Source organism: Austrofundulus limnaeus, unplaced genomic scaffold (genome assembly GCF_001266775.1).
Source record: "Austrofundulus limnaeus strain Quisiro unplaced genomic scaffold, Austrofundulus_limnaeus-1.0 Scaffold24, whole genome shotgun sequence".
Lineage (NCBI taxonomy): Eukaryota > Metazoa > Chordata > Actinopteri > Cyprinodontiformes > Rivulidae > Austrofundulus > Austrofundulus limnaeus.
This window is the reverse complement of record NW_013952426.1, coordinates 1,338,898-1,355,190: the sequence shown is the minus strand read 5'-3', so window position 1 is coordinate 1,355,190 and position 16,293 is coordinate 1,338,898. Positions and strand designations below refer to the sequence as shown.

The window sequence follows — 16,293 nt, the reverse complement described above, 5'->3', positions numbered from 1 at the left end:
CTCTCCATAGGTAACTTGTTCAGTTCTCAGCCTGCTTATTTCACTACATGAGTTTATAGAATGCAGTCAAGACTAACTACTTGTGCTTAATGTGTAAATAAAAAAAAACTAATGATAATGTTAGTTATATGATCTTAGATAAAGTTTCTTATATTAAAGTCTAGTTTTCAATGTTCTTTCATAAAATACAGATTTTTATCTTGTTTTACTAACCCTGAGAATTTAGTAAAATTATCTCCACATGGCTGGAAAATAGTTTTGAGTCTGGGACTTCAAAGGTATTTCAGTTGTAGATCCACTGATTATTTTCTGAAAGTTCTGTTAAAACCTGTCCATGGGTTCATGACAGATTTTGTCCACAGACAYAAACGTTTTTCGTTATTGGTACATTTTTTAGAGCAAAGATGTTGAACTGTTTGCTTTCAGAATGTACTTTGGAGCTCAGTGTCAGCCACTAAGAAAAAAACTTTAGGTCAATATCTGCATAATCAACTGAGTTATAGTGATTTTTGTGATTTATCTATTTTGAGGTTATACTGTAGTTAGTTGTGGTGGCCATCTTGACTCTAAATGTTAGATGAGAAAAAAAAATTACTTTTGATTAAAATTCAAGAGCTCTTTTAGTGACAAACAGGCAAAAACTTGTCTCCCTTTCTGCAGCGGGTCAACAGAGTAATGACATCACTCATGAAATCACTTCATCTCTCCAATCAACTTCCGACTCCAGAAAACTTCATTGCAGATTCAGGCAGAAGAGCTGAAACAACAGCAGCTCATCAGCCAGGATCAGGATCAGCTGGCTCCTCCCAGCCACAAAAAAGGGTTAGGAGCAAACTCAGGATAAAAAAAATAAAAGACTGGTAAAATGATCCAAACTTCTTTAAATGATGAATAAGCTGTTAGGCTTATGTCTTTGACAGGTTTGATCTGTTCATTTGTCACCCAAAACCTTTGGCTGAAATCCTTGAAAACAATCATTTGCTTAAAAAAATAACAAGTAGGATTAGATTCAACAAGTAGATTCATCTGTTTCCTCTTGTTTAGACAAATATATCATTAAACATTTTGATTAATGTGTCAAACTCCTTGGTTGGTCTTTAGTATGAAAAATGCAGCTCAATCCTATAAAAAGACCCAACTGAACACATCTCACAAACTGCCTTTTAGAGTCCTAAAAGTACCCAAAAATAAAAATAAAACACTGAAAAAAAAACGAGGAGAAGCAGACAGTTTAACAAAAGAAAGCGTTTATTAAATGGATATGTACAGCAAATTCTGAAATCAAGGCATTATATTCTTAYCATGAGAATTAATATTTAGTTTCAAATCCGGAAAGAAAAACAACAACACATTTACAAGAAGTGTGCTTTCATTTTCAAGACTTTAAAACTTCCCCTTATTGCACCACAGACATAATGCCTTCGATCTTAAGAGTTGCTGTTGGAATTTCAACTTATAACACCCCCAACCCCTCCGCATAAAACAAACAAAAAAAAAAAAACATGCACAACTATGTCCAAAGTTAATATGTTTYTTCACCTGTTTTACTCACAAGTTTCATGACAGAAAATTATTCAAAGTACTGATAAAAATTTATGGCTTGGGAAAAAAAAATTTTTTTTTTGAATGGAAATTTTTGTGTGTAGGTTTGTTTATGTGTGTGTGAGAGATCGAGTCTTGATGTAAAAATGGAAACTAAAAGAATTTAAAAAGCTTTCGAGGAGCAACGATGATCTGGTAAATGCTTTTAATAGCATCTAAAAAAAAAACATCATACAAAACTGAAATGTTTCATTATTACGGTAGATTTWACACAGATTCAGCGACGACTTGAAACTGGGCCTGTAGGAGCCCAGGACTGATGAGCTGTCAGACTCTTAGGGTTTATATAAACCTAAGAATTAGTGAAATTAAAACCTTCAGCAAACAGAACGTACAATCACTGTTCAACAATCCATAAAATCCTAATTTGTATTTCATTTCTTCTTTAACAAAATAAGTTGCATAACGTCCAATCATGTCCCCATCATACTCCAGGTCCTGCAGAGAGTAGAAACTGCCTCAATTATTAAAACCAAGCTAAAGTTCCAGGTTGCAGGTTTTTAGTACAAAACTGTGGGATTAAAAAAAAGAAAGAAGATATTTAAAGATCTCAAAGATCATTCAATTAAATAAATTATTCCTTCTTAGCTGCAGGACCAGCGTTTAATAAAACAAGGCTTTGGGGAAACTAAAGACAGCAGTGAAATCATTCCTGTGGGTCCAAACAGAGCAGGAAGTTACAACTAAACAGATCGCTTTACTGCTTCGTTACAAATGTGCCATTTCCATCAGGTCCTTTTCGTCAACAATGTCTTTCTCCTCATCATCTATTTAATAATATGGCAGTGCTGGTAAACTATAACAAGTTTAAAAATGCTGGAAGTCATGGCCAACGTCTGAAGGACAAACATCAACTCAGTTTTGACAGCTTTTCTTTTAAACTGGAGGAACGCAGTCAGAACAGAAGGCAAATGTTCGAATGATTAACTGAAGTAAGAGTTTCTGGCTGGATATTAAATCTTTCCGTGGTGTTCAGAGTCAGGACAGTTAGTGGAGACAAATTGCTGCACATAATTATTTGTCCAGCCGAAAGAAAAGAAAAATACTTGATGCATCTGAGACGTGCATGTTTTAGTCCCTTGCAAGAACCAAAACTTCACTCTGCTCCTAACAAGCTGGCTAAAATGCATTTTTACTGGATCTTTTCTAAACAATGATTACCTTAATGACAAAAAAAATTAAATAATAATAATAATAACGTTTTTCGGTTTTGGGTCAGCTCCTCCAGGGAAACAATTTTTTCCATCAATGTAATGAAAAGAGTGGTTTATACCGGTATCATTACATCAAACTAATACAGCTGTTTTTATCAAAGTACCTCCCAGCAGCACTGAATCAGATTGATGACAGGTTGTGCTTTTATAAACATTTCCTTCTTCATTTTAATTTTATTTCTTTATATTAGATAAATTAAATACACGAGCTAATGAACAGAGATTTTAATAAATGTTGCCAAATTTTAAAAGGTATTTTTATTCTCTTCTGTTTTATAGACTTAAAACTAAATTAAACAGACTATTAAACAGGAAATTACCAAACAGATTTAATAAAAAGGGCATTTGTTTTTGTGATTTCTACCCTTCTAGATATTTGGAGTAAATTTGTTTGTGTGTTCATGAACCTCAGCATTAACTCGATAAGAACAAAATTATCAAAACTGATAAAAAATAACATCTAGGTAACAATTAAATATTTGTTTTTTTTTTTGGTAATATTTCTCTCCATCAGGTGAACTATACATGATGTTTAAATTAGAAGGACTTTAATCAAGAGGAGTAAGTCTTCAATACGACCTAAGAGTTAATGAAAAACATGCCTCCCAGAATGCACCTCGCTTTTTAAACCATCAACAGACATATCTTAGCTTCCTAAATCACCTCAGAGGAAAAGCAGCACTTCTCAGACAGTGAAATACAGGAAGGCCCGTGCTCTCCATGTGTTAAAGGCAGATGGTAGGAAAAGATATTTTTGTTGTTTAGCTAAAAAAAAAAAAAGAAAAAGAAATTCCGGTTCTGTTGACTCGCCTGCTCTCTGCTCAGAAACACTGACGAGGTTTTAATCACAGTCTGGGTCSAACTAAAAGAAAAGCAGCATCAAAATGTCACACACTTCTGTTCTCACACACACACACACGCAGCTCACTGTGACACTTTAGCCGCCTCAAAATTAACAGCCAGCTTTCTGTGCTTCCTCTTGGAGGCGGAGCCAGGGGCGTGGCCAGCTGCAGGCTTGCTTTGTCGAGGCGGTGTGTGAGCTGTCGCAGTGGCGACGCCGTCCGGCAGACTGGGACTGGACGAGCAGGGACCGTTGCTGGGCTCCTGGTGGTGCGGCTGGTTGAAGATGACATTTTGCGGTTCGCTGTGAACTTGCGACGCGCCGGAGTTCTGTCTCTGGGTTTTCTGGGACTGGCTTTTGGCAACGGTTTCGGCCGCGTTGTAAAACTCCTGAGTGTCCTGGTGCTTTTTGTTGGCCGACACTCGCTTTTTAGTCACCTGAAGTGTCGGAGGAGAAGTGGAGAATTTATGTAGCGCAAAATAAAAAACACTACATGGCCAACTAACGCTTACATTCATGCGCAGTAAGGTCACCTGTAACGGGATGAACTGGTTGTGCGAGCCAATAGGCAGGCTGGTTGCGGGCTGTGGGCGGGCAGCGCCGGGGAAGGTTCCTGCGGCTCCGTAGAACGGCTGGTTCGGGTGGTGCTGGGGAGGCAGGGTCATTCCCCAAAGAGATGGTGGAGCAAATCCCTGGGGGGGCAGCAAAATACCACCTAGGGAGGATAACACATGAATTGGACATAATAAAAACTGAAAAACTTAAAGTGTCTGTGACATCAATTTTTTGTAATAATCCTTCATAATAGTACTCCATCCACATTTTCAGTTGTAGACTGTATCGTTTCTGCCTTCTCCTCTCTGTCAACGCTCTCCGGTTTCATTTAAAAGAGTTGATCATCAGATATTGTCCAAGATTAACCTTCAGGGTGGATACAGCTCGCTAGCAGCCTCACACCGATGACCTATCCACGTCATCATTTACCCAGAATGCTTTGCGTGTAAATAAAATGGCTCCGTCCGTGTTGAAATATATTTACAGTCTTTATTTTAGATAAAATATATGTTTATCAAATAAAGTCTAATGTTACAACTAATCAGGGATCCCTTTAAATAACATGGTTTCAACAAAGAAAGACTAGAGAGTTTCTTTTCTTAAAGCATTCCCCTTTGATGTCACTTCCTGTTTCACTTTGCTGAGTCAAATMCAAGAGGAAAATATGCCAGTTATAAGACAAAATGAGTAAAATCATGTATATTATGCTAATTTTCTTAAATATAAATATGTTTTCTTTGACTTTTTGTATTTGAAGGACAAGCATGTCACAGGCCCTTTAAGTCTTCTACGTATTAGTTTTGATTTTTAGACAAAAGCAAAATGTACAAGCTATAAGTAGGAGTGGTGGCGCAGAGGTTACAGAAGATGAGTCTGTGATCGGAAGGTCGTCGGTTCAACTACCCCAGACCAACCAGYCCCACTTTGGGCCCTTGAACAAAGCCCCCCTCAGCTGCTCCCCGGGTGCTGTCCACATGTGTGTCCATATGTGTGTTCAYATGTGTGTTCACATGTGYGATGGGTAAAATGCAGATAATTAATTTCCTCTCTGCGGGACAATAAAGGCTAATAAAATCTAAAWAAATAAAAAATCTAAAAGATAAAAGTTTAGTATGCATTCTCTCTRCACAATAATTCCTGTGTACCTAAAKCTTGTGTGAAAAGTACAAACTACTACGTTCTGCTAGGTTTCCACCTCGTATCAAGTTATTACAGAGTTTCAGCCTCCAACAGCAGCAGACTGACCTTGGTGGTTGAAAACAGGCGTCAAGGCTCCTAAAGGTGGGGGTCGTATCTGAGACACTCCTGTGTACAGCGGAGGTGGGAGGGGGAATCCAGACCCCAGTGTTGTCTACATATAAAACAGAACAAATGGGGGGGTGGATTAGTAAAACTACAACTATTATTTTTTCCCCAAGTTTGATTTGCAAGTTCGCCGTATACAAAAAGTGTTTAAAACCAACTTTAAAGCTAATATTAGGTTGTTTGTATCCTYTTGCTAAAAACAGATGGTTAACAGTTTGACAGTTGTGAAATTCAGACCAAAATGTAACTTTTATTTATATGTAAAATTACGTAATGCAATAAAAACAAAGATGTTTATAAGAAACGTATATACCAGTCTTTGTAGTGCAAAGAAAGCAGCTTTCTCCTTGGCATCACTTTCTGACTGGCACTGTGGACCATGAACCATCAACCCATTGGACAGCTTCACCTGACACACCACCAGACCCTGAGAGGACAGGTTGTTGCAAAATATAAAATCATGTTGCAGCTGTTGAACAGAGAGCAACTACAGGACAATGACTGGAAACGGTCCTACCTGTCTGTTGCGCATGAAGCTAAAATCGGGAGGTGTCATCCCCAGCCCCACACACACACGGGCCAGCTCCGACACTTTACTGGTCAGAGCAGAGTTGGCAGCTGGTGCTGGAGAGGCTGTTAGAACCGCTTCATCGTGAGGCTCACTCATCTGGGCAGCTAAAAGAGACAACGTGTGATAAAAAAAAAAGGCTAGATGGCACAAATAAAACGGTGCTGGTTTGTAAACGAGGCGTGCCGGGTACCGAGTTTCTTGGACGATCGTCTTCTGCTCTGCTGCTGGCCAGCAGAGGGGGCAGTGTTTGTCGACTCTGATGGAGACCCTGTGCTGTCGATCTTAAGCATCTCCTTCAGCACCATGGTTCCTTTCTACAACACAAATATCGCACATCATTCAGCCTCAGAGGTTTTTTTTATGTCAGGCAGTATTTGAGGCAAATCCAACAAATCTCACTCACCATAGCAAAGGACTGCGGTGACAGCGGACCATCTGTCTGGCTGTTCGGTTCCTGTGGGGGTGCAGGTGGTGGCAAGGTTTGCTGGCTTTCCTTGGATATCTTTAAACTTGCGATGAGGTCTTCAAATTCAGTTGTACCCTAACATAGTAAAATATAAAAGCAATGAAGTAGGATGACAGCCAATTGTTTACAATCTAAAATTCTGCCAGGTGAAAACAAAAAGAAAACAAAATGTTCAGTAACAAGCATGTTTGAAGGTTTTTTTTTTTGTACCTTATTAGAAGCRCTCTGTGTGGGGAGAAAGGAGTTGACATCTTCATTTTTCTTCAATAACCTGATGACTCCAACCTGGGTCTGCAAAAAAAAAAAAATTGACTCTTAGCTAAGAGTTTTTCCCTATGTGTGAATACACATGTATAACGTTATAAACATCCTAACACACCCTCATGAAAGTCTAAATCTCTTTAAATTCATGAATTCAACTGCTTGCTGTAGGRAAGTCACAGTATGAAATGTATGAAGAGACTGGCACTGCAACACATCACTGCCAAGACACCCCAGGGCCTTGACCAACGTAGTTCACCTACAGGTCCATCAGATCTACAGACGATACATTCTCCATCACCCTTCACACCGCTCTCAGACACTTGGAAAACCCCTGCACTTACATCAGGATGCTGTTTCATTTCAGCGTTTAATTTTATCAGTCCAAACCAACTGATCAACAGACTACAGGCATTACATTTTGGAACTTTCACTACCATTCTAAACACTGGTGTCCCCCAGGGTTGTGTTCTGAGCCCAATCTTGTTCATGCTTATATCCATTACTGCGTTGCCATCAACAACTTCAAAATAGTTATCAAATTTGCTGACGATACAACAGTCATCGAGATGATCAGCAACAACGATGCGGTTGCAAACAGAAAGGAGGTTCAGACACTGGCAGCTTGATCCAGTGACAACCACCTCAACACCAAAAGGGCAAAATAAACCATCAATAGCTGTGTTTCCATTCACCATGAAAATGCGCAAATTAGAATTTTGAAAATAAGTTTGCTCACTGGAAACACATCAGTTTCGAAAAAACGTACGTTTTTTGACAAAATGGTTTTGCGCTAGGATAAGGTGGTTTTTCGGTCAAATCCAAATTGATATATTTTGCAAAACTGCCATAGAAACACTTTTTTTTGCATCATGGGAGTCACAAGACCAACAACCGACTGTTTCTACTGGTGAAAAAGATGACAAAGAAGAAGACAACAGGAAGCAAAAGTAGCAGTAAAATCACTAAAGTTGTAAATGAACGTAGTAAACTCACCGACTACAATTTCCCAAAAACACTGCATACGTAGCTGCTCCCAAGTATAAGGGGCTTGTCGCTCGAAAGCCTCGTTAAGACACCGACATCTCCTCTGATGRCTGATGATAAGCATTAGTGTCATGGTATCCATGTGCATCCATTGCCGCCATGTTTGTAATGACTTATCGCGAGAACAAACGTATTAACGCATGACTTTAATAGCATTTCTCACTTAATGGAAACACCGCAATGGCGAAACTGTGTTTTTCGACATTAACAGAATATGGACAAAGTTTTGCGCACATTTGCAATGGAAAAAGCAGCTAGTGACTTTCAGAAGTCATTGAATTCAAGGAAACTCACTTTGACGTACTTTGTACAACACAGGATTTTAGGTGCTTCAGTGTACACATCTCTGAAAACCTTGGCTGGACTGTTAACACCCCTCACATCTTTAAAAAGCCCAGAAGCATAGCTTCTTCCTGAGAGCACTAAGAAAAAACAAACATCCTCCACCTCTATTGAGGAACTTCTACGATTGCACCACAGAGTGTGTCCTGATGTATGGATGTACRGTGTGGCAGCTGCACCACAGAGGGTCATTAAGAGGGCTCAGATCTACTCGGGTCGTCTACACATGCGTCAAAGCGCCACAAAGGTCCTGAACAACCCCACTCATTCAGAACACTCTCTGTTCACCAACCCAACATCTCTCAGGCCCAGAGTGATGAAAGCCCACACCAATAAGTTAAAACTCAAAACTCTTCCCTATAGCTGAAAGACGAATATTCATATTCATTCCCAACTCAGATGGGAAACTGCTGATAAAAAAAGAGCATAAACAAAAGTCTGTGTGTACTCACTTCTTTGCTGCCCTGTTGGAAATTTCCTTCCTAGAATAAAAATAAAAATATTCATTTTTATATTTTTACTACAACCAACAACAACATCAAAAATAATCAAGTCAGCACCCTATAATGTCTCCGAAATCCTGCTGCTGACCAAACTCTTGAACATACTTACACTATTGTGCCACAGAGCAGGAGGTTTGTTAGGAGCACCTGTCTTCTGTAGAGACTGCCACACATTACTGTACTCCTCTTTAGTCTACATAAAAACAAAGTATTACAACCAGTTTACTAACCTGAGATGAACAATGGTCAAGTAGTAATCACAAACGTACCTTTGTTTGTTGTTGTTTCTGGTTGGGAACTTTAGGGGGAGAGTTCCTGTTGCCCTGTGATGCAGCCTTCATCCCGACATGCTTGTTGTTGTGCTACAAATACAAGAGTGAGGAGGAGGAGGAGCGGTGAGAAGAGAAGGTATACGAATGAAAACCTTTTGCCTACAGTGTTTGTCGGCATCATCTTTTCTCTTACTTGCGTGGGTATGAACGGTGAGCGAGGCGAGTGGTTGAGGCCTGCCAGCTGACGGTGGGAGTTGAAGCCGACGCTGGCGGCGGGCTGGGGCTTGACGATGGCGGTGAGTTTGTGGGAAGTGTTATCGATCCGAGTTCCGTGGGAAAGGTTGATGAGAGCGCAGGGCGGGACGCGGTAACCACGAGGAGACRCGCACCTGGAGGAACAAACAGCCCACGTGTTTGGACGGTTCTAAACACAGACTGAAATCGGTCTGGTGTAGAACCAGAAAGTTTTACTTTTCTCACAATCATGTGGCAGCAGTGATGTGTAAGCCACTTTGTTTTTAAAAACAAAACTCTGGTGTAAGGTCAGGATTTAAATTAGAAACATTTCTTCCTGTTTGCTTAGGGGGGAGAAGAAACCTGGTGATACTGTACCACAGACTCTTTGATGGTCCAAAGCAAAGGTCCGCTTACAGACATTACTGAGACCAACCATGCGTGTAGGAGCATGAGATCATGGTTCCTTTCTTATTTTTCTGCTTTTTAAATGGTTTAAAATGGCCAGTTGCTGTTAAATAATGTTGACAACCAGCATATTTAAACACACATTTCAATTCTTGGTCATTTAAGGGAAATGCAGAATCTAGTTGGTAGACATTTTATATATACAATTTTCACTGGAACAGATGATTAAAATGATGTAATGAGGTGGCTTGCCAGCATCTGGTACCTGATGTTTAGACCTCCAGCAAACTCTTCATCAAACAGCACTTCATAGAGAACTTCTGCCTCACGCTCCGCTGAAGACACAGACATTCRATTAAATTAACTTTTTCTGTTAAATATTACACTTAAAATGCCCTCTAATTCAAAACGTTTCTTTTTGGACAGTATTAAAAACAGAATTGAAACTTCTCACCTCCTTTGATGCCGATGATTGTCCCTCTGAGTCCCAGCGGGACAGTGAAACTCTCCCTGATGTTGACGACTCTGTCAAACAGACGATACTCTGCGTTGGGGTCTGCAACCACGCCCTGCTGCTGCTCCAGGGGCTGCACACAAACCCACCCGTTAATACTTCTGCTCACACGTTCTGGCATTTGTTGTTATATTACAACAGGAGTTTCTACACAGTAAAAGAATCTGTACAAACCCTGAAAAGGAGATGAGGCTTCACAGTCACACGGACTTTCTTGGTGCCCTTCTTCACCTGAGGGTAAAGCACAGTGAGACAGATTCGGTGAGAACACGCACGGTGGATTCATGATGGTGGYGTGCAGAAGGAAAGTGCAACCATCTGAGTCACCTTGGACCTCTCCACTGCTTCCTCGATCTTCTCCACGATGGCGGCATCCAGCACCTGGAGGTCGCATGATGCCCTGCTGATGGAGCTGACTGGGTGACTTTTCAACCATGAGGTGATTTCAGCTACCTTCTCTGCCCTGTGGGGTGGACAAATAACACGGAAGTTTGATCATAAATTTATTATTACCTTTAAAAAAAACTATTATAAATGCAATTTTTTGTTAGCACAATCTTAAGCATTTTAAGTGCGACTCTCTGTTACACAGCACAGCGTGGCATGGTTCAGTTCAGCACAACTCTTTGCTTTATATTCAACTGCAAGCATTAGGGAAGGCTTCATGTATGTGTGTAAATGAGTTTACTTTATCAGTTTAGTAGACAGTTCTATTCAAAGAAATGCAGTCATGCATTCAACACTAGACATTTTATTGCTTCATTTTACTGAATGGTATCACAATCCCTGCTTCTTCTCCTCAATTTTTCATATGTCCAACGTGTATATGTGTGTGTGTTATTTCTTCTCAGATGACAAAATATTGGAGATTGAATGCTGTCTTGCAGCTTAAAGTGAACAGAGTTTGTGAGCTACAGTGGAGAGTAACCGTGACCGAGAGAGAAAGATGAGAATAAAATGCTGAGAGTTTATGACCAATCGGAAAAATTCAGCAATGTAAGCTACATTCTATGTATTTCAAGAGATTTTTATACAAATACATCCAAACCAGGGTGGACTCATGCAAAATATATTTATCTCTAGGATAAATAAGTGGAGGGGGTCAAGAATAAAAGACAGTTCAACAATCTCTCGACTACGGGTGTCCCGATCCAATATTGATATCAGATATCAATCCGATATCAGCCAAAAAACAGTTATCGGATTTAATCGGCCTGCATCTAAAATCTCTGATAAATAAGCACTCTGATAGAAGCAGTCCGTTCCACCAGTCCGCTCCAGCATTTCTATCCAGCAGCGCTTGGATCCAGCGTGCAGAGTCCACGTGATCACAACAACATGCTACGCTAACAAGTTAGCAAGAASTAGGAGTGATGTCGGCAGAACTTTCTATTTTCATMAAAAACAGAGTTGAAGCTAAGTGCAAAGTTGTCACGCACAAGTTTTCCGTGGGGGCACAGAACCGTGTACGTTTTAAACCGGAGAGACAACCAGGCTCTGCTCTCCACGCTGGCAGCAGCCATGTGGTTTAGCCTCGGTCCAGTGTGTCTCTATTTCCAACCGCGCTGTTTCAGAACCTCCTTTCTGGTGGTTCTCAGCAGGCAGAAGTGAGTACAGCACGCTTACGGTTTTAACATCAGCAGAATGCTGCCCGTGGATTAGCTCTGGGATTGACGGACAGAAGAAAGGAGAGCGCAGCTTYTGTTTTGGAATATGAGCGTGCAGCGTGATACAGCGACATGGTGAAAGCTGTGATAAAAACTGCTTCCTGCATGAGTAGGACAGTGAGAGGCTAATCTCCACATGATACTCATACTGTAGAAAGTGGAAATGTAGCAGTAAGAAAGGTAGTTATCAATTTAATTAACTGAATAATTCTTACTATCTATTTTTGCTCCTGTTATTAGAGTGATGTTTAATCTGTTTACACACTTGTTTTAGTGAAGATTAAGTGCAATGATCACGCTGATTTGGGCACAGTCAGTAAAATTGGAGCTGTGGACTCTTAACTTTGAACAGTTGGACATTAGACAATAATGTGCGGTTTTGTTTTGTCCCCACCTTCAGTTTTCCCCACCATAAAGCAGCACCAGGCTGACAGATAGTAAAAAAAATAACTGGAGTGATTTTGAATTGTTATTTTACACTTTAAAAATACATTTTGTTTTTATTATGTTTTATTTTTCAGGGTATTGTAATTTATTTTATTAAATTGTAGAATATTCTTCTGTTTAAAATGTATGTGACCCATTGGTTAAAAATAAATGTTCAATCAGTATAAATGAGGTCAGTTTTTCTCATACCTACTCTTTTTCACCGTTTGACTTGATCAAGACTTTTTTTAAATTTCACACTACAAAATAGGTAAAAGTGTGTGATTCGTTCTGATTTGGTATCGGGTCAATATCGGTATCGTATCTGAAGTGAAAAAGTTGTATCGGGACACCCCTACTCTCGACAATAAAAGACAAGTGTTCTGGCCAAAATGCATCTAAAACGTTTTTGTTGGTCTTACCCATTCTGGTCCTCTCCAGGCCAGATGTCATCTTCATAAAAAACATCATCATGAGAGTTTCTGGACACTGCGTCAAATACTTCAGAAAACCTAATAAAAACAAACAAACAAAAACAACAACAGTGACATCGTTTGTGTTCCTTTATGGTAACTTTTTCATACATTTAGACATCAACAGGGATGGGCAACTGGTGGCCTGCGAGCCGTATTCGACTCATGGGTGACTTCCATCTGGCCCGTTAATTAGCCCTCCCCCCACATTTGGGTAAGTGTGCAACACTATATGGCTCTCTAGTGGTAACAAAAAATTGTGGCCCCTTCCATCATTTCAGCTGCTCATCCCTGATCTAGACAATTATGAATAAAAATATGAATAAAAAAATATGTTTGAAAACACAAAGCTGTAACTCGTCAGCCTTTTCATGGTGGATAAAGAGAAAAGAAGTGTCAGGTTACCTGTCCAGGTACTCAGCGAGCAGCTCCTCGACAGCAGCAGAGTAATGCCACTCTTTCTCTGTTCTCTTGGTGTACCCAGGAACTTCCTCATTCTTCTTGTTGAACTTCAGGTTCAGCCCAACATTTGTCCTTTGCTCCCCACAGGGACTTGATAAAATGCAGAAAAACAAATTTTGGATTAGAAAAAAAAATATTCAGCATTTATTTTTAATAAATAAACAGCACCAGACGTACTTCCTTTTGGAGCCTCTGCCAATGAAGATGCTGCCTGAGAAGCGAGAAACAAGATAGCTGTTGATGCCCAGACGGGAAGCCAGAACGTAGCCGGGACAGTACTTGACAGAGTATTTCTGTAAAAGCCAGCGAGACAGAGAGGATGGATGACGGATCTAAAGATGAAACATGTCTACAGAATGTCTTTACGAGAGTGTCTTACGTGTTGATTCTGAATTAGGTGCTCCATTTGCGGCTCGTGAGGCACACTGAACACCACTCTGATCCGACCGTCATTAATCACATCTTGAGAATCTTGAACCTGTAACAAAAAAGTTAATAAGAACCGTTATTAATTTTACTAAAAACTAAACTAATTCTTAAAGCTTAAAAATGTATCACTATCTAAGTGTTTCATATCAGTCCATATAGATAATTATTAATTTTTTTTTATTTTACCTATCTGAAATAAGGACCAGGAATTAGTACTGGTGCTGTGACTTTTCCTCTTTTATCTACAATTTCCTCTCGAGYTTTCACTCCTTGTCGTTCTTTATTTTGAATCAGTTACGAGGCACGGTGGTGAAACAGGAAACTGCTGCTGCACGTTACTCAACAGGCCGTTGCTAGCTTACCAAAGAGTTGGTTGATGCCAGCCATGCTTAACTGGGCTGTAAGAAGTCAAGCAGCTAAAACCTTTCCTCTGCCAAAATCCCCCAGAATGCCGTGCGGTTCTGTGTTGGAGTTCCATGAAATGATCAACATCCTGTCTGACATTTTCTACTGATACTGATCACATATCTATCACAAATATTGTTTTTGTTTTATCACTCAGCCCTAGGCTCATCAACTTAATTCCCCTTTAGGGGACTTACCTTGGCATGTTTGGCAAATGTCAAAGTTTAAGTGAATTTTATAAAAGCACATAATCACATATTTGAAAGTCAGCATTCTTTGACAAGCAAAGCAGCAGATCACGCACCTCTCCCATAGAACCGTAGTACGGCGTTCCCACCATGAAGACGGTGGTTGTTGGAGGAAAGAGCTCGTCCAGGCTACTGAAGCAGGTCAGAGATGAGTAGAAAGCCTTGATGTCCTAAAGAAAATAATTTTGAAAAAAATCAGGAGATGCTGATGYTATGATAGGGACAGCTGATAGAGGCAGCAATGCCTTCAGGACTTTTCTGTGTGCTCTCTTAATGTAGATGAGAACTCGCACCTTCACCACAGTCTGATATGCAAAAGGGAGAATCTGTTTGGCCCACTGTTTCTCCAGTTCCACCACTCCGTTTGCTTTAGGAATGTATTTTCTTCCTGTCAGCATCTGGCCGTACAAAAGCACGTCCGTCTCATTCACGACGATGCCTTTTCTCTTCAAGAAACTGAGAAAATCAAAAAAAGGAATGCTTAAAAAGAATCCAAACCATTAAAAAGAAATCTGACTTTCATGTCTTATAAACAACATATACTTGCTTACAAATATAGTACTTGTATTAATAGTGTTTTTCTTTAGTGCATCTTACTGTTCGGTGATCCCCTGGACTTCTTTCACCCATTCTTTTTGCTCCTTGTCAGTCAAAAAGGAGACTTTAGTGGGAGGAGGTGTAGACGGCCTGTCATACACTCGCTGGACTCCTGGAGGTTCATCTAGAGCGAATCTAAAAAGAAGGGTTAAAAAGTTTAGGCTGGCAAAACAAACTGGTGATTCATACGACGACTTCTAATTTTTGTGATATTTTAAAACCCACATCTAGAATGATTGATGACTGATGTTCACACACACAGAGACTCAACCTTTTTTTTTTTTTCAAATTCTTATTACCTTCCCATCTAATTAATCTTTTCTTACTTGGTTTCTCCATCTGAAACGGCAATGATGCGAGCTTCCTCTAGATGGGGCCAGTTGACAAACACAGGCTTCCCCAGCACTTGAGCAGCAACATCGTCACACATCTGGAAACCCAGAGGAGAGAAAAAACAGAGAGAAGTCCAGACAAATAAAGTTCAAGACTAAGTGACAAATAGAAGTTGAAAATAAATTTATCTCAGCTAAGAAGAGAATCTAACAAAAAAATAAAATAAAAGTGCAGATTTTAGGAATATTCACATCTTAATTACCGCTTTTCACATACATTATATCTATTTATTGTTTCTGTATAAAATGCTGCTCAATCATGTAAAAGCCATAGCAATTCTGTTTTCTTTTAAACTGTTTGAACAACTTGGCTGCATTTGTTTTTTATCTGAAAAAAAAAAAAAACATAAAACAGTACATTTTGAGAATCCCTTCAAAAACAAATAAAATAGTTTGAAACCATTTACAGGGTGCAAAGAGTATTCAATTAACACTCCAGTAAACGTACAGTTACTCAGTTATGTTTCCATTGTGAAACAACTCTTCTTTTAACAACAGTCTGTAAACATCAAGGAACTGAAGAGAACAGCTGCTGCAGTTTTTGGACTGGAATTTTGTCCCTTTCTTGTCTGATGTAAGATTTTAGTGTTTTAACAGTCCTGGGTCACTTATTGCCAGACTTTTTTATTTCATGATGCATCAAAAGTTTTCAAAAAGAGWGGTTTGAACTGCAGGCAGGTCAGTTCAGCGCTCAGACTCCTCTACTACGAAGCCATGCTGCTGTAATGGATGAGTTAAAACAGAATGGCATCCCAATATTTTTTAGGAATTATTTTTATTTGTGATTTTCAATAAAGTCTATATATACACTAGGGCTGCCACAAACAATTATTTTTATAATCGATTAATCGACGACTAATCGATTATTAAAATAATCGATGACTAATTTAATAATCGATTAATCGTTTTCTAATCGATTATTAAAATAATCGATGACTAATTTAATAATCGATTAATCGTTTTCTAATCGATTATTAAAATAATCGATGACTAATTTAATAATCGATTAATCGTTTTCTAATCGATTATTAAAATAATCGATGACTAATTTAATAATCG

General features: G+C 39.4%; 1 protein-coding gene across 1 annotated transcript in view; it reads right to left on the bottom strand.

Moving 5' to 3' along the window:
• Nucleotides 1–1,230: 1,230 nt before the first annotated feature.
• xrn1 (5'-3' exoribonuclease 1) overlaps nucleotides 1,231–16,293 on the bottom strand; it is a gene marked incomplete in the record, with an annotated part of 31,327 nt that continues 16,264 nt past the window's right edge. Inside the window, 24 exon segments of the mRNA XM_014004457.1 lie at nucleotides 1,231–4,094; nucleotides 4,191–4,372; nucleotides 5,458–5,563; nucleotides 5,831–5,944; nucleotides 6,035–6,192; nucleotides 6,279–6,402; nucleotides 6,492–6,629; nucleotides 6,765–6,845; nucleotides 8,657–8,686; nucleotides 8,817–8,900; nucleotides 8,977–9,069; nucleotides 9,173–9,368; nucleotides 9,887–9,956; nucleotides 10,076–10,208; nucleotides 10,310–10,366; nucleotides 10,463–10,598; nucleotides 12,651–12,740; nucleotides 13,107–13,253; nucleotides 13,341–13,456; nucleotides 13,543–13,641; nucleotides 14,302–14,415; nucleotides 14,539–14,701; nucleotides 14,843–14,977; nucleotides 15,169–15,272. Coding sequence (XP_013859911.1) covers nucleotides 3,741–4,094; nucleotides 4,191–4,372; nucleotides 5,458–5,563; nucleotides 5,831–5,944; nucleotides 6,035–6,192; nucleotides 6,279–6,402; nucleotides 6,492–6,629; nucleotides 6,765–6,845; nucleotides 8,657–8,686; nucleotides 8,817–8,900; nucleotides 8,977–9,069; nucleotides 9,173–9,368; nucleotides 9,887–9,956; nucleotides 10,076–10,208; nucleotides 10,310–10,366; nucleotides 10,463–10,598; nucleotides 12,651–12,740; nucleotides 13,107–13,253; nucleotides 13,341–13,456; nucleotides 13,543–13,641; nucleotides 14,302–14,415; nucleotides 14,539–14,701; nucleotides 14,843–14,977; nucleotides 15,169–15,272 — 3,024 coding nt within the window.